General features: G+C 42.3%; 1 protein-coding gene across 2 annotated transcripts in view; it reads left to right on the plus strand.

Moving 5' to 3' along the window:
- The window catches only part of DEPTOR (DEP domain containing MTOR interacting protein), a 138,529-nt gene that overhangs the window by 29,419 nt on the left and 82,126 nt on the right, over window positions 1-26,984 (plus strand). The window contains exons 2-3 of one of the 2 annotated variants that reach the window (XM_065895399.1): window positions 6,358-6,536; window positions 7,558-7,681. The exons of the other annotated variant lie outside the window; for it this stretch is intronic. Of the exons in view, the coding sequence (XP_065751471.1) occupies window positions 6,358-6,536; window positions 7,558-7,681 (303 nt within the window). The remainder of the gene's footprint in view (window positions 1-6,357; window positions 6,537-7,557; window positions 7,682-26,984) is intronic. 2 annotated transcript variants of the gene reach the window in all.

Genomic DNA, 26,984 nt, shown 5'->3' on the forward strand with positions numbered 1-26,984 from the left:
ATGTCAGTGCTGTTGCCCAAATCACAAGGCTCACACTGTCAGCCCCACTGTTCAGCATGCTGTGTTTTGTAATTAAACTGTTTACTTCAGCTGAGATTTATGACGCTGTTTTTAAATGAGAATGTGTGGTTTCTGTCCCCCTTTTGTTCCCTGAGTCCTGCAACCTGCTGCAGTTTTCTACCAGCTCTGTTTTCGAAAAGCAATTTCTGAGTTTCTTTTCCTATGGACAGTAATTTCTTAAGGATTATTAACACCCTGCACTCAGTAGTGTTTGTTCTCCTAGGGCTGGAAGAGGAAATTGTCGGATGCAATTTCAGCAGCTGGTTCGCTGGCCACGAATAGAATATTACAGAATCACCTTGACTCTAAAGCCTGTGAACCAGCTGTCTGAAATGAATGATGGGAAGGTGGTTTTTGTACTTAAATTCCTTAGCCAGTGGTGTCAAAAATGTAGCTAAAACAGAGATGATTATTTTTCCCAGGGGTTCAATGTGGATCGATTTGCACTATGTTATTCAGAAGAGTCTTCTGCCGTATGCACCTCAAGGCTGAGGACGTGGTATATGCACTAACTGATTTTTCACACCAGTGAGGATCTATCCCCTACTATGTGCTAGGCACTAGAATTGCAAAATCAGATAAGCACCTCTCCCTTAGCATCCTTCGCGTCGTCTAGTTGTAATACAGTGGGATGAATTCTTTACTATTGTCTGTAAAATAGCCACTAGTATTTTAGAGAGCAGAGGAGTGAAGGTTGTTTTCTGCCTTTGGAAGGCTGAGAAAATGTTCACGAGCAGGTACCTTTTAAGCTGAAGAGCAAGTAGAATTTGTTTTTAATTATTGCAGGCAGGAGGAGGGAGCATTCTAAGCAGAGGGGTCTCTGTCTTGAGCAGGGGCATGGAGGGTGATGGAGAAGAATCCAGGACATCCAGACTATAAGACAGGCACGCTTGTGATTGGAGGTGAGAGAGGGCGAGGAAGCTTGGGAGGCGGCCGGGGGTCAAGGTGAAGGCCTCCCTAGAGCCTGGGTAGGTGAAGTTATTTTGGATCCAGGTAGTCAAGGCTTTTACAGCCACATGAAAGGATTGGTCCTGTTCTGATTATTATTAGAGTGTATGTAGCTTGGAAGAAGAACTGGAAAAGTCTAATGAACCAAGGCGCTCCAGGGTCAGGTGTCTCTTGCTGTCTCTCATTTGTGGCTTCAGGACTCTTTCTCCTGCCCTCTGGCTTCCTGGAGCTGGCCTGCCTCACCCCCGCTCCTTCCTGGTTGCCCAGTTTCCTCAGTGTCTTGTAATACTGAGGTTTTTTAACCTGTGTTCTAAAAACTCCATGTGGATGGTCTGGGGGATGTGGAGGGTATACATGGGAGAACCAAATGGGAAAACCAGGAAACATCCTGGACCTGGGAGCCCTACCCATTTTTAGCCAGGGCACTCCACATTGCTCTGTTTTCTACATTGACTCCTAGGTAAGTTCCACTTGAAGAAAGTGTCCCAGCACAAATAGGGTTTGAAAACTTCAGCTCTAGTTTAAATCTTGGATGGAGCCATTCTGCTTGGCTTAGCTAATTACTGTCACTTGAATTGGGTAGAATCTTGTGGCCTTGGTGCCCTCATTGAACTGCTGGTGAGCGTGTGCAGGGGCCTCTGTAAGTCAAGGGCTCTTCCAGGCAGGCGCCACCCTGTGCAAAGAAAACAGGCATGGGGTGTTTGAACCCTGCCTGGTGTGGGGAAGGCTGTTTTGAATCGAAGGGGCTTGTTGAGCATGGCAGACAAGGTGACTGACTGACGTGTCCAGGCAGCACACCATGTTTAAAAGTATGGCTTTCAGCCCCAGTTCAGTATCTTTCAGAGTCTTTCTAGAGAATGCTATTCCATGAGAGGCTCAGCTACGCAAAATTTCTGTTTTTCCACAAGACTTATAAATATTGCCTATCCTTCTTGGTGATCTCCATGCATATTAGTGTATTAAGTGTTGTGGAAGTTTGTAAGCAGTAACTTGAGTTCAAATAAACAGAAATGCTTTTTTTAAAAAAAAACACATATACGTAGGAATTCCCTGGTGATCCAGTGGTTAGGACTCCACGCTTCCACTGCTGAGTCCCTGGTCGGGAAACTAAGACCCCACAAGCCACACAGCACAGCCAAAACAGACCAACAGACCACATTTACATCCACACAACAGGGATTAAAACTTTGGAAATTGATTGCCCTAGAAGTGAAAGCATATAACTAGTTATTTTACAAAAGATGAATTCCATGATATTAGATGTTTACTAAGTTGTGGGGTGGGAACTCCCACTTTTTTAGTGAGAAGCCTCCCTACCTTTTAGAAAGGGGTGTCATTTCTCTTAGTGCCCCTGTATATTTATTTGTTCAACAAATATTTATTAAGTACCCACAGTGCTAGGCAAAACACTTGGTTATTTAGAGTATGAAAATTCTTACCTCTTTATGGGGATAGCTTTTCTGGAATATATAATTTTTAATGCTCATTTTTAGAATTCTGTGTCTCTATCAAAGAAAAACAGATGGTAGCACAGTTATTGAACATTTTTAACCCCTGGTAACATGTCTAAAAAGATCAAGTTCTATGCTATCTCCCAGATTCAAAGTTCTTTCCCCTCCATCATATTTCTGCTCAGTTTTCTAAACATGGAAATATACCAGGTCCTTGTGGGGCTGCAGGGGTAGTGACCGGTGCTGCTTCTTACCGTGCAGGGTGGGAATCAGAGGGAATCAAGTATGCTTAAGAATTAGCACCAAGCTCAAGGTTGACAGGATAGTAACTGAAAGGTTCTATTCTGTAGTAATTAAAGTTAAACATTACCTAATACATTTTTTTTTAAGTTGGAAAATTTACAGGAGCTGAAACTTGTCTCTCGGCTCATAACATATTCCTCCTCCACCAAATTATATGGTAGCTTATTCCACATTTCAATTTCTAAATAAATTGGTCTTCATTATTCTTAGATTCCTGACAGACATCTCGTCTAAAAATGTTTTGCATTCTGCCACTTTGAGCATGTTAAACAAATTACTCAGTGTCTTTGTCACTGAATTAATTAGAGGGATTCATGTGATGACTTTAGCACACCGATGTGAATGTGTTTTTTTTTTTATTAGGGCTCATTTATTTTTTATTAATAATTACAACTCTACTTTGGTATCATCTGTGGCTGTAATATTACCATCCTCGGGGAATTTTCATGGGGGTTAATGCCAATAAAGCAGTCAAGGGCTTCCCTGGTGGCGCAGTGGTTGAGAGTCCGCCTGCCGATGCAGGGGACACGGGTTCGTGCCCTGGTCCGGGAAGATCCCACATTGTGCGGAGCGGCTGGGCCCGTGAGGCATGGCCGCTGAGCCTGCACGTCTGGAGCCTGTGCTCCGCGGCGGGAGAGGCCACAGCAGTGAGAGGCCCGCGTACCGCCAATAAATAAATAAATAAATAAAGCAGTCAAAACTGTTGCTGGCACATAGCAAGGGCTCAAATGCTATCTTTATTCTTGTTAATGAGCTTTGTGACAGTGTGACGAGGTAAGCAGGGGAGCTGCCGTTATCCTCATTTTACCGATGGAGATGCTGATGCTCAGAAGTTTGGTCATCTGGAATTACTGGCAGTGTCAAGATGAGAGCCAAGCCCTGTGTTCCTGACTGTTCTCATAAGTGACCTTTTAGGGTTTAGTATTTCAACGTGTGAATTTGTGCAAACATTCAGGCTATAGCAGTTAAGTCAGCTCATGTGAAAATGCTTAGTACAATACTGAGCATACAGCAACAACTCCATTAAAATGGTTCTTTTCTTCCTATGCAGTTTATACCTGTAGGGACTCTCATCTCTCTTCTCCTCTCCCTTCCCCCAGCTGGGCCCTTCATCCCCAGACCACTCAGGAGCCCCTTTGGCAATTGGTGGTTGTCTTAGCTCAGGCTCCCATAACCAAGTATCACTGACTGAGTGGCTTCAACAACAGAAATTTACTTTGTCACAGTTCTGGAGGCTACAAATCTGAGATCAAGGTGTTGGCAGGATTGGTTTTTCTGAGGCCTCTCTCCTTGCTTTGTAGACGGCGCTTTCCTCCTGTCTTCACATGAGCTTCCCTCTGCATGTCTGTGTCCTAATCTCCAGTTCTTTTTTTTTAAGATGTTCATTGCTTTTATCTTTTTTAAAAGAATTTATTTATTTTATTTTATTTTTGGCTGCGTTGGGTCTTCATTGCTGCACACAGGCTTTCTCTAGTTGTGGCGAGTGGGCTTCTCATTGTGGTGGCTTCTCTTGTTGAGGAGCACGGGCTCTAGGTGCACAGGCTTCAGTAGTTGTGGTGTGCGGGCTCAGTAGCTGTGGTGCATGGGCTTAGTTGCTCCGCGGCATGTGGGATCTTCCCGGACCAGGGCTCGAACCCGTGTCCCCTGTATTGACAGGCGGATTCTCAACCACTGCGCCACCAGGGAAGCCCAATCTAAGCTTCTTATAAGGACACTACTCCTATTGGATGAGGGCCTACCCTAATGACCTCATTTTAAAGTAATTACCTTTTAAAAGACCCTATCTCCAATACAGTCACATTCTGAAGTACCAGGGAGTAGGGCCTCAACATATGAATTTCAGAGGAACCCACTTCAGCCTATAACAGTGGTCTAGAAATGAAGAGCATCTAGGCCTCAGAGTTCCAGCCCAGTATGCTCCCAACTCATAATCACAACCCTTGGGCTATCAAAACCCATTAAATTCCATTCAGTGCACTCTGTTCAAAAAATGGGCAGGGGGCTTCCCTGGTGGCACAGTGGTTGAGAGTCCGCCTCCCTATGCAGGGGATGCGGGTTCGTGCCCCGATCCGGGAAGATCCCATATGCCGCGGAGCGGCTGGGCCCGTGAGCCATGGCCGCTGAGCCTGCGTGTCCGGAGCCTGTGCTCCGCAACGGGAGAGGCCACAACAGTGAGAGGCCTGTGTACTACAAACAAAACAAAACAAAACAAAACAAACAGGCAGGGATAGGACCTAGTTCCTTCCTTAGGAAATGGAAGAAAGGTGGATGGGACCTGTTATGTGTCAGGTACTGTACTGTGTTGCTGGTACTTAACAGACATTATGCCCCAAATCTCAACATCGCCAAGGACAGGGTAGGCATAGTTGCCTCCATTTTACAGAGGAAAAAAGAGGCATTAAGTCACTTGCCCAGGTCGCATGGTTACTGTGTGTTTTACTCAGTCAATCCCATTTCTCAACAACATTGAGATGACGAGGTAAGAGGCATAGGAGTCACGTGGGTTGAATAGGAAGAAAACTTACCTCCTGTTTCACCCAACTCAATCCTTCCCTTGAGAATTAAAAAGTAAACATAGGGCTGATAAAAGAAAAGAAGACAAATGGAAGAAACTTTTTTTTTTTAAGGCAGGTTTAAGACTCTTTTGGAAAAAAGTCACTGGGCTCTGAAGAGAGCCAGGGAAGACTCTGTGTCACTTACTTTTCTCCAGGATAATCCGGCAGCCTGTAAAAAAGTTGTATTTGTCCAACAGCTTTTATCAATCTCTCCTGGATTCTTCAGTTATCCCTACTTAGCGAGAGGCAACATGATGTGGCAGTTGGAAAGCCAGGCTCTAAAGTGAGACCATCAGGGTTCAAATCTCACTTTCACTATTTGTTAGCTGTGGGACAAGTCACCTAATCTCTCTGAGGCCTCAGTTCTCTTTGCTGTTAAAAAAAAAAAAAAAAAAAAAAGGAGATAGTAATAATGACTTCTGGTGAGGTTGTTTTGAGCATTAGGTGATTTAATCTATGTAAAGAGCCCCACAAAAGGATTAGCTGTTGCCCCTAGGAAAACAAGGCCAGCAAGGGCAAGGATCTTGCCCATTTTCCGATGTATGTCTCTAGTGCTTGCAAGTGCCTGATGGGCAGATGGTAGACACTCATTCATATTTGTTATGTGACTGAATGAATTCAAATATGGTGGATCCTGAGCAATCTGTGATGAAGAGGAAGTACCTCGTTTCAGCAAGTTTCCAGAGTCTTGTTTGTTAGTTGGTTGAAACTATAAGCCCACTGGTGGAGAGAGAGAGAGAAGGGAGTGAGCCAGAGTAGGGGTGAGAAAGCTTTTCTCAGTCTCCTGAGTGACAGGAGAGGTCTAGGTTGTCCGTGGTTGGGTTTCCCTCCCCTTTACCTGTATCATCTCTAGGTCTGTGGGTGGAATCACTTCCTGGGGCCTCTGGGCTCTGACAGTATGGAAATCACCCACTGACATAAAGGTGTTTGGATGGCACTCTGATGCATCTCAGGCTTCCATTTTGTACTGTTCTCTGGGATTGGCTTAATGATCATGTGTTATCAGAATTCCTCAACTGATTGCCAAATTTTCTTTCCAGGCTCAGGCTGCATGAAGAAAAGGTTATTAAAGATAGGCGACATCATCTCAAAACCTACCCAAACTGTTTTGTTGCGAAAGAACTGATTGACTGGTTGATTGAACACAAAGAGGCTTCTGACAGAGAGACGGCAATTAAACTCATGCAGAAATTAGCAGACCGGGGCATTATTCATCACGGTGAGTGAGGTGGCGACAGTCAAGGTAACTCGAGACGAAACGAAGGACTATATCTTCTGTTTCAGATATGAACCCACCCATTTAAGAAATAGACATTTTACTTTGTCTCTTGTATACCTCTCCCCAATTACATTCCCTTCCTTCTTCCAAGACGCATTTGGCTTTATTTCCTTGGACTTCTTTATATTTTTTCCTTTCTGTAGATACGTCTCTTAGCAACGTAACATATCGTTTTAAATGTTTTAAGTCATCGTAGAGAGGCATGTTTATTCTTTTGCAACTTGATCAGTTCGCTGTTTGTGGGATTCACTCATGTTGATAGTGTATCTTGCTTGCTCATTTTCGCTGCAGTGTATGCCATCACACCTTTATGCATTCTACTCACAGACATTTAAGTTGTTTCCAAGTTCTTGCTGTTACTCTGAGTGGTTCAGTGAACATTCATGAACGTGTCTCCTTGAAATCTCTGATCCTGGCCAAGACCTTCGCATGCTGTTATTCTCTTGGGCTGGAATGCCCTCCGTCTGCGTTTCTGCTTGTTTTCTACTCATTCTTCAGGTCTCCACTTACATTCAGACTCTTCAGAGACGTGTACATTCCCCAAAGCTGGGGTACTGGGTGCTCCTTTGGGCTCCCACTGAATATCTCCTCAGCTCTTTCGTAGCCTGATCACGCCATATTTTAATGACATGTCGACATTTCTTTTAATCTCGCTAGATTTCATATTCTTTGAGACTGATGCCTACCCCAGTATCATGCTCAAGAAGAGTTTGTAGAAAGAATGATGAATTGAATTTCGTGACTCTTTTAACAGACGATGATGATGATAGCTAATAAAACTGAGCACTTTTCTGGGCCAGGTGCTGTGCTAAACAGTTTACTGTGTATTAAATCATAGAGTAGTGTGCTTGAGAAAGTAGGTAATAAAACAAATCTTAATTAGCATCCTCCTTCGTTTGAGTAATTAAATAAGAGGTGTTTTTTTTTTCTTATTTGCCTCTCTGTGTATATTGCCTTTCAGTGTGTGATGAGCATAAGGAATTCAAGGACGTCAAACTCTTCTATCGCTTTAGAAAGGATGACGGCACCTTCCCATTGGACAACGAAGTGAAGGCCTTCGTGAGAGGACAGAGGCTGTATGAGAAGTATGTTCTGTAATCTTGTAGTGAGAAGCAGGGCTATTTCAGTCTTTTATCATTTTGACTTCAGCCTGGCTCTTCCATGTGGAATGATTACATAACTGTTCCTTTTTTTTTTTTTTTTTTTTTGCGTTACGCGGGCCTCTCACTGCTGTGGCCTCTCCCGTTGCGGAGCACAGGCTCTGGATGCGCAGGCTCACAGGCCCAGCCGCTCTGCGGCATGTGAGATCTTCCCGGACTGGGGCACGAACCCGCGTCCCCTGCATCGGCAGGCGGACTCTCAACCACTGCGCCACCAGGGAAGCCCATAGCTGTTCCTTTTAATATGATAAAACTCTATCACTCACTTGCTTTTCTCTTTACCAGAAATTAAGTTGAGTTCATAAGATTCTTAATAAAGAATTTATTTAAATAGTATTTTCTACATTTAAGTCGATTTAACAAAACTCCAGAAGTGAAAACAGAAGGTCAGCACTTAATGTTTGCCATCAAGTGATGCAGTTGCCAGTTCTCTTAAGTATTTTAAGTATCTTCTAGTATATAAACTTAGAAGTTTAGTCTTTTAAATGGCTAGAGAAGCAGTGTTAAGTACAGGGGAAGTTCAAGTTCAGGTCAAGAGACGAATAGTGAGAGAACTTCAGATAGCAGGGTGGTCGAAGAGGAATAATCTCTCAGCTCTTTGTAACAGATGAATATACTGTGGCCCAGGAGTATTTGGTTGGTGGACATGGAATCTCCCAGTTGGTTTGTCTCTGAGCTGGTCTGCTGTTTCCGTGGTCCCTTTCTCACCCTACCTTCCTTTTTTCAGGGCAACCATTCGAGAAAGGAGTGCAGGGGCAGTGGCACCCTTTCCTTAACTCTGACTGCCTTTCAAAACATGTATTTATAACATAAAAGAGCCTACTCTATAAGTGGGATGGTGCGTGAGGGAGCTGCACCTGGGTGGTCAGATTAAGTAGCGGATGGTTAAGAGCCAGACAGGGTTTGAGTTCTAGCCCCATTACCTTACCTTTGTAAACCTCAGTGTCCTCTTTTATGACATGGGAGTGGGTGATAGCACCTCCCTCCTAGGTGTTGAGTGCTGTCCTGGGAATTAAAAGAATACATTGTGTCGAGTACTTAAATAGTTGGTTCAGTAACTCTGCTATGTTGTCAGACCGCATGGAGGATAGTCATTTCAGATATTAACATGACACTGTTGATGATCCTTGATTCTGTCTGTCCTGTGTTCTACCTCTGTCCCAGTTCTGTTCACTTCGGTTTCTGGAGCTGGCATTAGCCAACCAATTAATGCCCAACATGTACCAGTTCTCCCAGTTCTCTTATTCCTTGCTTTCTATATCAAAGTACAGAAAATCCCTCATCTCCCTGACTCACATGAATTTGAATAGAAGGGGTCCATCAACACCTCCATTTGTTTGCTTGAGCGTGTATATATGTTTTGTTGCTGCTTTCATTTACTTTCTTAGTTCCTTTTGGAAAATTCTAGCAGATGTTAAGTATTTAGATTTCCCTGATGGTCTCTTCAAACTATAAGAATTTATGTTGTCAAAAACATACATGTCATTTCCATGGAAGGAAGCCGGGGGATTCTGTAATACTCTTCCCTAGCTACAGATTATCTCTTGGGATCTGGGTAACCACTTTATGGGAGCAGGGATTAGCAATAATTGAAACGTCTGATAGAGAACTATTCTTTTTTTTTTTTTTAAAGATTTTTTGATGTGGACCATTTTTAAAGTCTTTATTGAATTTGTTACAATATTGCTTCTGTTTTGGTTTTTGGGCCCCGGGGCAGGTGGGATCTTAGCTCCCCGACCAGGGATCGAACCCACACCCCCTTGCATTGCAAGGCGAAGTCTTAACCACTAGACCGCCAGGGAAGTCCCTAGAGAACTGTTCTTACTAATGGGATGGATATGATAAGAAAAGTTGAAAAAAAGTTGTTCATACCCTCTAGAAAATACTTACTCCAGCCCTACCTTCTGTTTCTTCTCCCCTTACATCCTATGTGCCATTCACACTAAACTGTGTCTCTAGACCATCCAAGTCTCCTCTCTGCCTTCAGGGCATTTATTAATTCATTAATTATTCAACAAATATTTATTGAGCCCTCACCACCTGCCAGACACAGTTATAGTTATATACTGGAACTGTGCCCTGGACCAAAGATAGACAAAGCCTCTACCCTCATGGACCTTGCATTCTAGTATGTTGTTGTTGTTTGCTGTGCTGGGTCTTCGTTGCTGTGCGCGGGCTTTCTCTAGTTGCCACGAGCAGGGGCTACTCTTTGTTGTGGCACATGGGCTTCTTTTCACTGTGGCATGCGGGCTTCTCTTCATTGCAGTGGCTTCTCTTGTTGCTGAGCATGGGCTCTAGGCACACAGCCTTCAGTAGTTGCAGCATGTGGCCTCCGTAGTTGTGGCACACGGGCTTAGTTGCTCTGCGGCATGTGGGATCTTCCCAGACCAGGGATCGAACCCATGTCCCCTGCATTGGCAGGCGGATTCTTTTTTTTTTTTTTTTTGCGGTACGCGGGCCTCTCACTGCTGTGGCCTCTCCCGCTGCGGAGCACAGGCTCCAGACGCGCAGGCTTAGCAGCCATGGCTCACGGGCCCAGCCGCTCCGCGGCATGTGGGATCTTCCCAGACCAGGGCACGAACCCATGTCCCCTGCATCGGCAGGCGGACTCTCAACCACTGCGCCACCAGGGAAGCCCGGCAGGCGGATTCTTAACCACTGTGCCACCAGGGAAGTCCTTGCATTCTAGTTGAAGAGGCAGACATTAAGAGGAATGTAGTTTAGTATGGGTGATTTTCAGTATAGAAGGAGAAATACACTCACTGAGGGTGACGAGGTGTTTTAGACGGGGGGACAGGGAAGACGTCCCTGAAGAGGTGGCATTTGAATAAAGTGAGCCTTGTATGTATCTGGTGGAACAGCGTCCAAGGCAGAGGACACAGCAAGGGTAAAAGCTTCGGGTGGGAACATGCTCTACGTAGTTTAGGACAGCAAGGAGGCCAGTGTGTCCAGAGGGCCGGAAGTAAGGGGGAGAGCAGGAGATGAGCTGGGATCAAATCGTGAAGGGCCCTTACCCCCATGATATCGAAAATGTTATTTTAAGTGTGATGGGAGGCCATCAGACAGTAAGGAGTGGTAAAGTGGTGATCTGATGTACATTTTGCATATGCTGTTCCCTCTGTCTAGAAGACTCTTCCTGCCACACTCAGCCCTTTCTCTAGCTCGCTCTGACTCTTCCTGGCTTCGTGTTCAATCTCACCTTTTCTGAGAATCCTTCAGCGTCCCCTTAAGACTGAGTTAGGTGCTGCTACTGTGTGTTTACCCCATGAAAGAACTGTGTTAAACTTTCATCTCGTTTTGTTTACGGCATTAGACTAAGAAACTTAAGGGGAGGGCCTGCTTTATCCTCCTTTGTATTTCTTATGGTTTCACATGTTCCCGGCCAATCGTAGATGGTGAATATTTGCTGAAAAGGATGACGAAACTTTCTGATCCCTGGACGAGTTGATCAATATTGCTGTACTTTTTCTGTGTGCAGTTGGCTTTCTAGTCATTAACGTTCAGTGTCTCAATTCCAAGTAAATTTATTTCTTCAAACTGCTTGTAAAATTAACACTAGGAGAAGTAATTTCGTAAGTACTGAACTTGCGTGACCTAACTGCCACCTCACAAATCTTGGCCCCTACCTTTGGTTGCTAGAACATGCGTGGAACAAACTTCAGGGCCTTTGGAATTGATAGTTCAGTTTACCTGTTTGATCAATTTTGTTTGGTATATACACTTATCTATATTTTTAATGCATTTTCCTTGTTTCTCTGGCCATTTTTCCCATGAATCTCAGCATGTACTATTATTTCGTAAGTCTTGGATACTTAAAAAAAATAACATTAAGAAATGAATAGCTGATTTTGTTCATAGCTCATCTTTTCAAGGACTTTATTTTAGAACTGACTTTCTTCCCCTCTATTATTTTAGCTGGAACCCTTGTTTAGGACAGCTCTAATATTAGTGAAAGAAGGTCTTACAAAAGATATATTATTCCTTTAGTTGTTTTCCTTTTAAGATAATAACAATAGATAATATTTGTCGATTGCTAGCTATATATCAGACATCCTGACTAATCTATTTTATTTAATCATCATATCAGCCCCTAGATAGATGCTTTCATTGTTCCCATTTTATGGATGAGAAAAAAGTTGCAAGGAGAGGTTCAATGTCTTACCCAAGGTCACCTCATTCGTTTAAAAAAAAAAACCAGCTGGGACTTGAACCTAGAGCCCAAACTTACTGTTACTAGGCTATGAATACATCTCTTCTGTTGCCTTCAATGGAGATGAAATGAATGAAACCAGTGTTTACTTCAAAAATGTAACATGGAGTTTGTGAATATCTGGGTATGAGATTTGCTATAAAAATTTACTGAAAATATTCCAGGATTATAAAGTAGACTTTGGAAAAAGGGGGTAAAATGATTCTCCTTCACAGTAAATCTATGTGGTGTTCTGTAAATATGATAAAAAAACAACAGGGACTTTTATTTGTACATTAAGCTTCTCAAAGCACTGCCATTAGATTATTTTATCTGAACCTCCTGAACAGAGTAATAATAGAGTAGTAAATAATAACAGTAATGATAATAGTGATAACGTAGTAAATAATTATGTAATATAGATGGGGCATTACGTTATTGTCCCAGAAGGAGGGGAATCTGGGATCCAGAACAGTTAAGTCACTTCTGCGTCCTGGTGCTACAGCTTGAGGCGGACAGGAGATGCCTGAACCCAGGGTGACAGGTGTGCAGGCCGTGCTTTCCCCAGCCTCCCATCCAGCCCTAAGGGCCTGGTTCTGTTGTCAGTATTTCCTTTTTGCTCTCCTCTGGCTTGTTTGTTCTGTGTTATTTATAGGCCTTTGTGAAACTTGGTGGTTTCTGGCTGGGGTTTTGCTGAGACGTACTAATTTGGGGGCACCTTGGCTTTCTAACCGCTGGTGGTGTTTCTCAGTCGGCTATTTTGTAGGACAAATCTGCGTCTCAGGACTAAAAGTCAGTGACTCTGTGTGTTGCCTTTTAGTGTCTACGTCACTTCCATTACCTTAACTCAGAGGTACTCCAGCGAATGCTAGTTAAGGAGCAGAAGCTGACTTTTTCAAGTTGTCCCAATGCGAGGAACATTATAGGGGAGCTGGTGACATGAGGCCTCTCTCTCACAGTAAGTGGCAGAGGGTGTGGGTTTTGGACTTGCATGGTCCTGGTCGTCAATCCCAGCCTCACAACTTGCTCACTCCGTGACCTTGAGTAGGCTTTGAACCTCTCTGACCTGTAGTCTTAAATGGAGATAAGTGGGGGACCCACTTGGAAAGGCTGTTGGAAGGATTAAATGAAATCCAGTCTGTACAGTGCTTGGCATAGAGTTGAGAGCCCACGAAATCTGAGCTGCTATTAGACTAGTAAATCATAATATAAATAAATGACATTTGTTTTTCTTGTTTTATGATAGTATTTTAAGATACAGCCTTTATCAGGAGTTTCTCCCTCCAGCCACCAGCAGTCTGTTTCTGTTTCTGGAGTGTATACCTGGTTGAAGAATTAAAGTGCCTGTATGCCATTAGATCTCTTTGAGTTCCCACTGCTTCCTTTATATTCTGTATTTCATAGAACTGAAGAGAAATATTAGGGGAGAACTATATACAAAGGGGAAAAGCCCTTTTGTGTGTTTTATCTTATCAGAGGTTTCTCTACCATATACCCCTGGGAGCTTTTTCCTGTTCCCTCGGGGAGGCTGGCACAATAAATATTTGTTGAATAAACAAAGGATTCTACATGCTGTGATTGCTACAAGCTGCTGAGCTGGTACCATGAAAAAGCTAAAGAGAGCTTGCTTTTCATGGTAAGCGACAGGAGTCAGAGGTGTACCTTGTCTTGCCTTTTTAGAGTTTACAAAGCATCTTGTCCTTTAACCTGCTTGATGCTCTGTACAGCTCTGAGTTACACCCAGTAGGCACAATAAATCCCATTGCAGAGATGGGGCACCTGAGCTAGAAAGAGGCTTAATGGCTGGTGTAACCTGAGAACATGGAGCTGGAGTTTAAAAAAAAAAAAAAAGCCTTCAAGTTTTTGTCTCTGTCTTATTGCATTTGCAGTATAGAAGTGCTTTCCAAACCGGGATCCTGAGTTCTGCAAATTGATTCAAGTTTTATGTTCAAACTATATCTTAATTATTTTGCAAACTGTAATAAAAATACTTTCTAATATGTTATATACAGCTTTGCACAGTTTGCTTGTGCTTCCCAGTTAATTAGTGGTTTTACAGGAATCTTGGAGTAAATATTTCCTTCTTGGATGATTTGAAGGGCGTGCTAAAATTGCAGTGTAAGTAGAATAAAAGTTGTTACCTTTTGCAGCTATGTAGTCTGGGTGACAAGGCATGAGTTTTGATACTGTGTTAACTCACGTTGAGAACTGTCAAGAGTCTTGAGATTTTTATCTTACTTGCAAGCTAACGGGTTTGCCTGCCACCATTTCATGGACGCAGGTAGGAGACCCCTGGGTTGGGAGACAAAGAACAATTTGTTGCTCTCGGCAGTAGCCGTAGGCAGAGCATCATCATTTTCTTGACAGGTCCTCCAAGGCTTAGCTCCCAAAGAACAGCACAATGAGGTGCAGATGACACCTGCCAGGGTTGGGTTACGGAAGAGGAACCCCAGGCTCGAGGAACCTTTTGAAACGGTCTTCAAGCAAACCTGCTTTCTGACCCAGAAGGAGAAATTATCTTTATCTTCCCGGTCTGTTCATTATGCAGACATTCTTGAAAAGATGGTGAGAGGCGCTGAAGGGACAGTGGAGGAGGCCTGAAGATGCTGATGATATTGGTGAAAGGAGCAACCACAGGACATTATTGATGCTTATTAGATACCATGCCCTTTACATGTGTTTTCTTATTCAAGCCTCATTCTACGCCAATGAGATAAAAAATGTGATTCTCCCTTTGGCAAATAAGGAAATCGAGGCTAGAGTGGTAAATGAACTTGCCTACCTTCACATAGCCAGAAATCAGCGGTGGGGTGTTGGGGGAGCATTTCAAACCGTGGTCTCCAGCTCCAGAGCACGTGAGCCCACGTGTAACTCCTTTTCAGTCTGCAGCTTCTAATTCACAAAGTTTCTACAGCTTCTATCCAAGGAGGCTGTAGCAGGAATGAGTACCACTAAACAATATTAAACAATATGCAGCTTGTAGATTTTTAAATGGGCCTGAAAGGGACTTTGTGCTCCCAGTGCAGGGGGCACGGGTTCGATCCCTGGTCAGGGAACCAAGATCCCGCATGCCGCATGGTGTGGCCAAAAAATAAATAAATGAACAAATAAATAAATGGACCTGAAAAAAGTGTTCATCTCCTGGTTTCTACTAAGTCCTTGAGTCTGGTTTTGGAAATCACATCATTCTTTACTGCTTCTTGGCAATGCCACGCTTTCCCTCCGTATAATAAATATATGGCGATAATATTAGAGCTTTGTTAACATACAGCACAGGCAGCAGGCCAGCTGTGCTTGTCAGAAGTTGTCAGCCCTAGATTGTCATGTACAGATTTCTAGCTCTGGTTGATTTTTCAGAAATGACTTGATTTAGAGGTAGACACCTGTTGTTGCTTCAGCAGTAGACGTGATTCCTCGACAGGGATTGGTTGCCGGTCATTTCTGCCAAGTTCTCCTGATCTTGTGTAATTGCAGGGCGACAAACCAAGTCTCTGTAACATCGATTTTGCCGATCAATCTCTGTAGTTACTTTTCAACTTGGTAGAATGGAAAAACCATTTAAGATTTCTGCGGGTGGAGAAGCGTGTGTCAGAGTTCTTCTCCTGCCACTTATCGAGACATTCAACCTGTCCGAGTCTTGTTTTCATCCGTAAAATTGAAATTGGAAGAACAGACATAGCTCACAAACTTGTCATGAAGACTAAATGAGATAAAGTTCAGTGGAGTCTCACCTCATACAGGACGTGTTGTGTTTCCAATATGTGAGGAAAAATGCACATCGTCCACAGTATCCTTGTGTGACCCAGGTTGCATTAAAAAAAAAAAAAACACGTGCCTTTATATGCAAGAATTAGATTCTGCATGGTCAGATGCCCAGCCTGTATGCAGGACATTTCTGTTTGTCCTCCAGATCATTCTCTACCCTTTTCCCACCTTTCGTGTGCTCCAGGAGGCTGACTTACATGGCCTGAGTCAACAGGCTCCATTGCCATTGGCTGGGTCAGTGGGAGGCACTAGCAGGAAGTAGGCAGAAGGGAGGAGAGTAAGGTCAGAGTACTTATTTCTCTGCTTGCTCCCTGCTCTTGAAGGCCACAGGTCCCATCAGGCAGCCCTCTTCTTAACATCTATCCTCTTTAGGCTCTGGAAACTGCCCTCTCTCCATAATCCTGAGGCCTGGAGTTGTTAATGATCACAGACTGCTAGTCTGGACCTTTGCCATCTCTTTTCGTTTCCCTTAACCCTGCCCATAGCTCTAGTAGTTCTTTTATGCTAGACTACCTCTTATTAGCCCATTTGTACATTTTTGTAGTTTCCTGCTAGGGGACCCTGATTGACAGAGCCTGTGAGACCCACCTGGGATCTGAAATGAGTTGTCTCCTATCTCCGTGAATGGACAGGCATGAGGAATTGCCCACATTCTATCAATGGAAAAGTCACTTGCTCTTTCTGTTTTTTTCTGAGTCTGTACCATGCATGATGTGATGGTTGGAATTAGCACAGGGTACTCTCACTGTTTATGAGTATGGAGTATGGTTGGATTATAATGAATTTCTTTGGCTCCCTTTCTGACCCTCATCAACCTGAGTTCTAGCCCGGCAACCACATTTCTCCAAGGTGATTGTACTTGATGTTTCAGTCTCTCTAGCTTGACTAGAAGCTCTTTGAGGTTATGGACCTTGAGGTCGCACACAACTTTAGAGCCTCGATGTCCAGTACGTAGCATATACTGAATAAATGTTTGTTGAAGAGATGAATAGATAAATGAATGCGTGGTCATCCTTACTTAGGAAAGAAGTCAGTGGACAGCCTCTTTCTTTCCTAACCTTGGCATGTTCAAATTGGACTAAAACCAGGAGTAGATATTTGCTATTCTAAGATCACTCTATTTGTATTTACTCATTGTAGGTTCTGATCACAGACATTCAAAGAGTAAGAATAATAATCATAGCCATTATTTCCTGAGGACTTCTATGCATTAGGCATCATTCTAAATATTTTCCACATATTATTTTATTTAATTCTTCCTGTACTTCTAAGAGGGAGAGATTTCCCCCATCAATTTACAGGGAAGGAAAGCAAATTTGAGGTGGGCTAAGTAACATGCTTTAAGCCTCCAGTTGAGTGAACCTGTAGAAATGGCATAATGTCTCTCTCCCGTATGCTTTGAATCCAACAACTCTAGTTCACTTCAAGTGTCAGTTTATTCCATCTGGAAGAGATGAAGAACTCAGAGTCTTTCCTAGAGGAAATGGCTCTTGTGTGTTTTTAAGTGTTGAGATTCTAGAGTGAATGGATCTAAGGTGGGTGGGGCAGGGTGAGGCGATGCCAAGCATTCTGCAACAAAGGGGAAGAAGAACACACGGGGAGTAGGAGAGAAGGAAGGACCTCCTGGGAGGAGAGACACTTATCGGAGCAAAATAAAAGTAGACCTTCTAGGAGCGATACCAGGGGAAGGCTTGACTCGTTGGGGTTTGTAAAGTTGGAGGTTATTCCTCCATTATTAGAAGCTTTGTGTGGAGGCTCCTTGGGTAGGTGGCTTTGTCTTTTAATGCAGAGATGATTCCAAGAGGTATACAATTAGTCCCCCACATATACAAACGAGTTCTGTCCCAAGAGCACGTTCGTAAGTCCAACAAAGTTAGCCTAGGTACCCAACTAACACAATCGGCTCTATAGTACTGTACTGTAATAGGTTTATAATACTTTTCACACTAGTAATACTTAAAAAACAAACACACACACAAAATAAAGAAAACATTTTTAATCTTATAGTACAGTACCTTGAAAAGTACTGTAGTACGGTAGAACAGCTGGCATACAGGGGCTGGCATCGAGTGAACAGGCAGGAAGAGTTACTGACTGGAGGAGGGAGAGGAGGTGGGAGATGGTAGAGCTGAAGGATCCTCAGCAATAGGAGACAGAGGGCAAGCTGCAACGTCACTCACGCCTGATGTTGATGGAACACACGTTCACGTCTTTGAAAGTTCGCAGCTTGAAGGTTCGTATGCAGGGGACTTGCTGTAGTTGCTATGTTGTTTTTCTTTCTTTGTTTGCTAAATGAAAACGTCCTTGCTGAACCACAGTCTCTTCACACAGAGCTGGGAAGTGTAAACAATGGCCTTGTTCTACCAAATCTACAGAAAGCATTTATTAATTTTAGAGCCCCTAACAAAAGAGTCTTTCAGACCAGAAGGAAAGAAAATCAGATAACATTTTAAACTTTATTGAAGTTAAATATGTAGTCAAACTTTAACTATAAAGTTAAATGTACTGAAGTATATAGTATATCGTTATATACAGCACACATAAGTGTGCATCTCTCTCAGTGTTCACAAACGGAACACACTTATGGAACAACCACCCAAATGATATTTTTTATAAAATTGTCCTCTGTGTTCTACCATGATTCAATCTCCTAAATAAAAGTAACTTTTGCCTCCGTGTTAGCATTCTCTAGAGTATAAAATTTCCTTTTAAGTAATTAAACTTTGGTTTTTCTATGTTTCACCTGTCACCTCCTCTCCCCAGGTGCTTGGAATTGGTTCTTCTGGCTGGTTGGGACTATCGTCCAACCTGACAAGGATTGATAAGAGTTGATAAGGGTCAATTCTCAGGGGTGTGTGTGTGTGTGTGTATGTGTGTGTGTATATATATCATTTGTTCACTGCTGCTTTGTGCCAGACAGTACGGTAGATGCTTTACACAGATTGCCCCTAATTTTCACAACCCCACTGAGGTAAGCATTATTACCTTCATTACATAAGAGAAGAAACTCAGAGGATCATAGAGCCCAACCCCAGCTTGGAAATCACAGTTCAGAGATTGAAAGCTAGGACTCCCTCCCCTTGCCACTGTCACCCTGGAACTGTTTGTACTGATGGGAAAGAGCAGAGGAGAAGAAAATCATCCAGATCAGTCCCAGATTGCTTTTGCGTGGCACGGGGATATTGTTTTGTATTCATTATATCAATATTTCCTACCTGCGCTAGGACAGATAGATTCAGAAAGACTGTGAAGTCTCTCCTTGCCATCACATTTCACTCTTCAGACCACGCCCTTCCCTCTAGTGCATGCTAAGAGGTGGCTGAGAGGCTGTTAGCATCTCCGTGAGCACCAATGGCTCCAGCTTGCTGAGTGTTTCTTTATCCCATTACTCCTAGACTGAGGTTAGTGATTGGTCCTTTGCCACCGATGACTCCCTGCCGGTTTCTAGCAGATGGGTGAAATCAGAGTGTACGAGAGCAGTTTCAAGCTTTCAAGAAGTTTGGTAACTTTGCTTCCTCCTGGTCTTCCAGAGAGTAGGAACTTTGACTTATTCTTTGTATTCTAGTGACCAGTGCAGGGTGGGGTATCCAGTAAGTGCTGATACATTTGTTGAGCTGAAAGCACAATTGTCATAATGGAAAGTGAAAAGGTGACCATCACACGAAAGGATCACTGTGCTGTCATCTTTGTTACCTCCATTGACAGTCCTGAGCTCAGAATTCATCCACTCTATCACCTATAGGATCAGAACCTTTCTGGCCTAATGGCGTCCCATTGCCCCTGCTTATCTCCTTCTGCTTTGCCACCTACTCCCACCACCACCCGCATCGTGCTGCTACTTAACATTGAACTGCTTGTCCTGATCTCTCCTCATACTGTGCATCTGTACTTGCTTCTCCTTGATCCTGTATCCTCTCACTGTCTCTTTTTTTTTTAATTTTTTAAAAATTTATTTTTATTTATTTGTTTTTGGCTGCGTTGGGTCTTCGTTGCTGCACAGGGGCTTTCTCTATTAGCATCGAGCAGGGGCGTCTCTTTGTCGTAGTGCCCGGGCTTCTCATTGCGGTGGCTTCTCTTGTTGTGGAGCACAGGCTCTAGGCGCACGGGATTCAGTAGTTGTGGCTTGCAGGCTCAGTAGTTGTGGCACACGGGCTTATTTGCTCCACGGCATGTGAGATCTTCCCAGACCAGGGCTTAAACCAGTGTCCCCTGCATTGGCAGGCAGATTCTTAACCACTTCGCGACCAGGGAAGTCCCCCTCTTACTGTCTGTTAAGGTCAACTCCTGTTTCGTCAAACAGGAGTTGACCTTAAGAGACTCAGGTAGACTTGGGTATTTTCTTCCTTACTTTCCTTTCATTCTATGGTAGACTTGTATATTTTCTTCCTTACTTTCCTTTCATTCTATATATACTTAGAGTTATAAGTATCGTAGCATTTATCTACCTTGCCCATAGGTTTTTTTTTAAATATTTTATTTATTTATTTATTTGGCTGCGCCAGGTCTTGGTTGTGGCATGTGGGATCTTCATTGCAGCATGCGGGCTCTTAGTTGCAGCATGCATGCGGGCTCTAGTTCCCTGACCAGGGATCTAACCCGGGCCCCCTGCATTGGTAGCACGGAGTCTTAACCACTGGACCACCAGGGAAGTCCCACCCATAGGTTTTTGTTTTTTGGTTTTTGGGGTTTTTTTGGCGGTATGCGGGCCTCTCACTGTTGGGGCCTCTCCCGTTACGGAGCACAGTCTCCGGACACGCGGGCTCAGTGGCCATGGCTCACGGGGCCAGCCGCTCCGCGGTATGTGGGATCTTCCCGGACCGGGGCACGAACCCGCGTCGCCTGCATCGGCAGGTGGACTCTCAACCACTGCGCCACCAGGGAAGCCCTCACCCATAGGTTTTTAATGTTTGCTTCCCACTGGATGGTAAGCAAGTTAAGGACAAAGTCCATGTCTTTTCATTTCTGCATCTCCTAGGATAGAGAAGATGCTCAGTAAATATTTATTGAATTAATGAATGAATAAATGAAATGTCCAAAGTAGTGATTTTTTAATAGCTTTATTGAGATAGAATTGGGTCAATACCATACAATTGACCCATTTAAAGTGTACAATTTAATTCTTTTTAGTATATTCACAGACATTTGCAACCATCACCAGAATTTTAGAAAATTTTTGTCACCTTCAAAAGAAACCCTGTACCTCTTAGCTATCACTCTCTATTTTGCCATTCGTCCCTAAGCAATCACTGATTTACTTTCTGTCTCCATAGATTTCTCTGTTTTGAACATTTCACGTGAATGGAATGATATAATTTATGGTCTTGTGTGATTGGCCTCTTTCGTTTAGTATAATGTTTCCAAGGGTTGTCCAGGTTGTAGTGTGTTTCAGTACTTCATTCCTTTTTATAGCCCAATATTGCTCCATTGTATGGATGTATGACATTTTCAACTCCATCAGTTGATAGATATTTGGGTTATTTATACTTTTTGACAATAATGTATAATGCTGCCAGGACATTTGTGTACAAGTTTTTCTGTGGACATAGGTTGTCATTTCTCCTGGCCATATACCTAGGATTAGAATGGCTGGATCACATTGTAAGTTTGTGTTTAATGGTTTGAGGAACTGAGAGAGTATTTTCTGAATCGACTGTACCATGTTACATTCCCACCAACAAGCTTCCAGTTTCTCCACATCCTTACCTACAGTTGCTATTATCTGACTCTTTGATTTTAGCCAACTAGTAGGTGTGAAGTGGTATCTCAGTATGTTTTTTGTTTTTTTTTGTTTTTTTTTGCGGTATGCGGGCCTCTCACTGTTGTGGCCTCTCCCGTTGCGGAGCACAGGCTCGGGACACGCAGGCTCAGTGGCCATGGCTCATGGGCCCAGCCGCTCCACGACATGTGGGATCCTCGCAGACCGGGGCACGAACCCATGTCCCCAGCATCGGCAGGTGGACTCTCAACCACTGCGCCACCAGGGAAGCCCCGGAGCACATTCTTCAGTGGCTTTCTGAGAAAGAATGTTTGGGAGGTAAATATGTGATAATATCTTTAATTTGTTTTCTCACTGGGTTGGTCCTTTGATTGTGGTGGTCTGAGGTAGCAGTCATTTTCCCTCAGCAGTTTTCAGGGTTGCTAGTGAGAAGTCTTAGGCCATTCTCGTTCGCTTTCTTTTATGTGTGAACTATTTCTTTTTGCTGGAAACTTTTTTTTTTTTTTTTTGCGGTACGCGGGCCTCTCACTGTTGTGGCCTCTCCCGTTGCGGAGCACAGGCTCCGGACGCGCAGGCTCAGCGGCCATGGCTCACGGGCCCGGCCGCTCCGCGGCATGTGGGATCTTCCCGGACCGGGGCACGAACCCGCGTCCCCTGCATCGGCAGGCGGACTCTCAACCACTGCGCCACCAGGGAAGCCCCTCAGTGTGGTTTTGATTTGCAGTTGCTTGATGACTGATGATGCTTAGCATCTTTCCATGTGCTTATTGGCCGTTTGTATATCTTCTTTGATCTGTTGAGATCATTTGTCCACTTCTAGGTTGTCTTCTTATTTAAGTGTTTTTTATATATTCCAGATGCAAATCCATTATCAGACATATGATTTGCCTTTTCTCCCATTCATTGAGTTGTCTTTTCACTTTCTTGCTGGTGTCTTTGAAGCATAAAAGTTTTACATTTTAAGGTAGTTTAATTTATCTATTTTTCCTTTTTTTTGTGCTTTTGGTGTCATATCTAGGAATCCTTTGCCAAATTCAAGGTCACGAAGATTTATCCTTATGTTTTCTTGTCAAAGTTTTATGGCTTTAGCTCTTACATTTAGGTCTTTAATATATTATGAGTTATTTTTTTGTATAGGGTTTGAGGTAAGGGTCCAACTTCATTCTTTTACATGTGGTTCTCTAATTATCCCAGAACCATTTGTTGAAAAGACTATTATCTCCCCCTTTAGATGGCCTTGGCACCCTTGTTAAAATCAGTTGGTCATAGATGTATCAAAGCAGTGGTTTTTAAATCTGTTTTAAGAGAGGGAGTCTTAGGATTGTACAATGTAAGACCTTGGTTGAAAAAAAAGAGGAAAGACTGTTTCCCATTCTTTTTCATGTAACTTCCACAAATACGCAGGATAAAGTGGTCCTTCTGTCACCTAGCCTGTTAACCTGCAGAAAAGCAGTCCCTACTTGTCACTGTGTTCAGTTTTTTATCATTTTTTCTTACCTCTTTAAAATATGTTCATTTTATTTTTCCTTGTTGGTATCATCTTTAATTTTTCTTAATTACTTCATCTTACCCCTCCTAACCTTCTTTCTTTACCTCCTTTTTTTTTCCTTTGTTTTTGGCAGCAAATCCTTCTATTTTCTAATAATTATGGAAGCATCCAAAATAAATAATAACCATTCCCTTAAAAGGAGCCTTTATAATGTTTGAGAACCCAGCTTCCCTTGACAGTTGTTTGAAAGGGTTCACAGAGGTTTGAATTGTTTTGAATTCAGTGCAGAAGTGCTTGGTTTCTCTCCTTCTTGTGTAATTTTATGGTTATGAAACCGTAGCTGAATGTAGCCTTTTAGGACAACCATGGCCTTGGAATCCACACTCAGCTTCTATCTAAAGCTGATTCAAGTTCAGTAACAACAGCTGAAATGTTTAATACAACCACACTAAAAAGCTGAAAATGTTTAGCACAACACTAAAAACTGTGGGCAATGTGAAAATTACAACTTAGGTTCCAGCATATCCGTCTCTTCAGAGCATAAAACCAGCACTAAAAAAGTTCTTGCTTTTTTTCCAGCAAATCTAAAATAGCAAGCAAAGAGGAAGGGATTTTAACTTCAAAGACAAATAACACTCTCCATTACTGTTGTTTGGTGTTCTTAGTTTCCAGTCAGTTGATTAACAAATATTTATTAAGCACCTAATTTATACTGCCTCCCGGGGCTGTGTTTTCACCAGCATTGAAGGCATGGTGTCTATCCTTCAGAAGCTTCTAGTTTAGCTGAAGGGGTAAAGATAGTATGTTAAAAATTGAGAGAATATATACAAAACTATGGTACTGGCTCAGAGTTCAAAAAAAAAAGGAGAGATCTGTATGAATTGCTTTTTAGTTGGGATATTTTCAAAGAGAGGTTAGTACTTTAGCCCTTCAAAGCAGAACCCCACTATCTCACTTAGCACCTTTGTGCGAATGAGAAACAGACGCCCTTTTGCCCTTCCCTTCAAGCTCCTACAGTACCTCTACTCCACAGGGACTGCTCTTGAGGAGTGGGCACTGGATTTTAGACTTCATTTGTCGCTGAAGCGAGGTTCCCTTGTGCAGTGAACAACCTGCACCAGTGTACAAGGAGCGCCTTTTTTTTTTTTTTGAAGAATAGTTTGGATTTCTCCAGGGAAGGGGAGGAGGGAGGATGTGAGGGAAGAAAACCAGTAAGGAAAAAAGATGAGAAAGAGTATGTTCTGTTCAGTGTATGATATGAAGACAACTGAAGGAAGGTGAAAGGTATTTGTTGGCAAAGGGTGTAAAATGCTGTTTTTCTTCCCTTTCCCTCACCTTTTTAAATATATAATAGTTTTACTGACAAATACTAACCAAACAGCTCTCTGTTTACTAGTTCCTAACCAAATTATTATGAAAATTGTATCAATTTATGCCTGTCACATCTATTCTATAGATAATAGCATAGTATTCAAAAATATCAATGCTCATATAAGCATTTCGCCATAATTCATACTTTCTTCCTAATCACACAAGTCAGTGTTACACATTTGAACTGTATTTTGGAAGCATACATCTATATGTATAATTTATACATTGGGAGCAACTTTATTATATTGGGCATTAATATAAGCATTTTGTCAGGGACAAGTCATCTGGTGAAATATAAACTTAACCTTAATATAACTTCTTTATTGAGAACGTTTTTCCCAGTTATAAACATAGTATACTCTCTCTGGGGAATAATTTGAGTAATAGAGAATTCTATTAAGGTGAAAAGAAAAATCATTCAGAAACTGCCCCCAGGGGTAAGTAACTCTTTTAATATTTGGATGAATGACTTTTTAATTTTTAATGGTTATCATGTATATAATTTTATGTTTTGCTTTTCAAAATAATTTATCATTACACTAACGCTTTTTATTTTTTTAAAGCTCTTTAATTTCTAAAGCATCTTTCCGGCCTAATAACCCATGGGTCATTTTGGCTTCCTCCCTAGCTTGTGCCCTTGTATACCATTCACATATGTTCCCACGTTATATAGGGCCTTCTCAGTTCCTTTGAATGTTTTTTTCAATGCACAAGGAGATTGCTATCAGCTTATTTCTATTCCTGTACTGGCTCCTAAATGTAGCAGTTCCTTCTATTGTGATGCTGCCTTTCCCCTGGGTTAGAGTGAGTCTGGGAAATATGACTCAGATATATATCCAGGAAAGGTTGAACTCAGTCACATGTACAGTCAAAATCTGGTGAGTACTTCCAGGAGACGAATATTGTTAATGCCTAACACCTTATAAGGTGTGTGGCTTTATATCATGGTTATAGGCCCACACAGGACCATTTTGACTGAAGATGAATTTGTTCTATAAAAATAAGACTTTCAGAGCATCATCCCCATTTCTCATTACTAATTAAAATGGAATTGTTATTCTTGTCTATAGAAATATGCACAGAATCTTAGTTCATTTTGCCATAAAGAAAGGGGTTTGATCTTATGGCTCCATCTAGAAAATTTTTATCATCATAATCGTTATCATCATCATTATGGCTAAAATGTATTCAGTGTTTAAGGTGTGTTCAACACCACGATTGAAGCGTTTCGTGCCTTATCACACTTAAACTGCATAGCAGCTCCCCAAGTAGGCACTGTCGTTATCTGCAGTTTACACTTGGGGAAGGAGCGTCATGTAGCTAACAGGTATGCAGAGTTAGGAATTGAAGCTACATTCGTCTTTAATTTCATGCTTTTAAACAAGTATAATTCAGGGCAATTGACATGCTGTGACTTCTGAGCCTAAGCAGTTTAAGAAGGCCTGGCATGGTTGATCGGTTTTGATAAGAGTCAAAAAGGTAATTCAATGGAGGATGAATAGTCTTTTCAACAAATGATGCTGGGATAACTGGATAGCCACATACAAGCAAACAGAGTTTGACCCTTGCCTCGTGCCTTCTAGAAAATTTAACTCAAAGTGGATTACAGAGCTAAATGTGAGAACTAAAACTTTGAAACTCTTAGAAGACAACATAAAAGTAAATTTTCATGGGCTTGTGTCAGGCAGTGTTTCTGACATGTGACACCGAAACCACAAGCAGCAAAAGAGAAAAATGGATAAATTGAGTTACATAAAAATTAAAAAGTTTGGGGCTAGCAACAGTACCGTCAAGAAAGTGAGAAAACAGCCCATAGAATGGGAAAAAGTATCTGCAAATCATATGTCTGATTAAGGACTTGCATCAAAGAATATATCCAGAACACTTAAAGTTCAATAGTAAAAAGACAAGTGATCTAGTTTTACAATGCGCAAAAGATCAGAATAGACACTTCTCCAAAGAAGATATATAAATGGACAATAAACACATAAAAACATGCTCAGTATCATTAATCATCAGGGAAATGCAAATCAAAAACACACTCACATACCTCTTCACACCCACCAGGAGGATCCTAATAACAAAGAACAGATGACAAATGCTGGCAAGGATGTGGGGAAATTAGAACTCTCATACTGTACTGGTAGGAATGTAAAGTGGCACAGCCACTTTAGAAAACAGTCTGGCATTTTTGCAAAAGGTTACCATGTGACCCAACAATTCTACTTCTTGGTGTATATCCAAGAGTAAAAAAACATATGTCCACATAAAAAATTTGTATATAAATTTTCAAAGTAACATTACTCATAATAACCTAAAGGAAACAACGCAAATGCCCATCAGCTGATGAATGGATAAACCCAATGTGGAATATTCATACAGTGGAATATTATTTGACAATGAAAAGGAATGAAGTACCAATACATGCTGCAACATGATGAATGTTGAAAGCATTATACTAAATGAAAGAAACCAGTCACACAGGACCACATATTGTATGACTCTATTTATATGAACTGTCTATAAGAGGCAGATTCATAGATGTAGGAGGTAGATTAGTGTTTGCCTAGGGCAGGGGGAATGGGGAAGTGGGGGAAGATTATTAATGGTACAGCATTTCCTTTGGGGTGATAAAGTATTTTAACATGGATGGTAGTGATGGTTGTACAACTTGATGTATATACCAAAAACCATTGCA

This window comes from Phocoena phocoena, chromosome 17 (genome assembly GCF_963924675.1).
Source record: "Phocoena phocoena chromosome 17, mPhoPho1.1, whole genome shotgun sequence".
NCBI classification, from domain to species: Eukaryota; Metazoa; Chordata; class Mammalia; order Artiodactyla; family Phocoenidae; genus Phocoena; species Phocoena phocoena.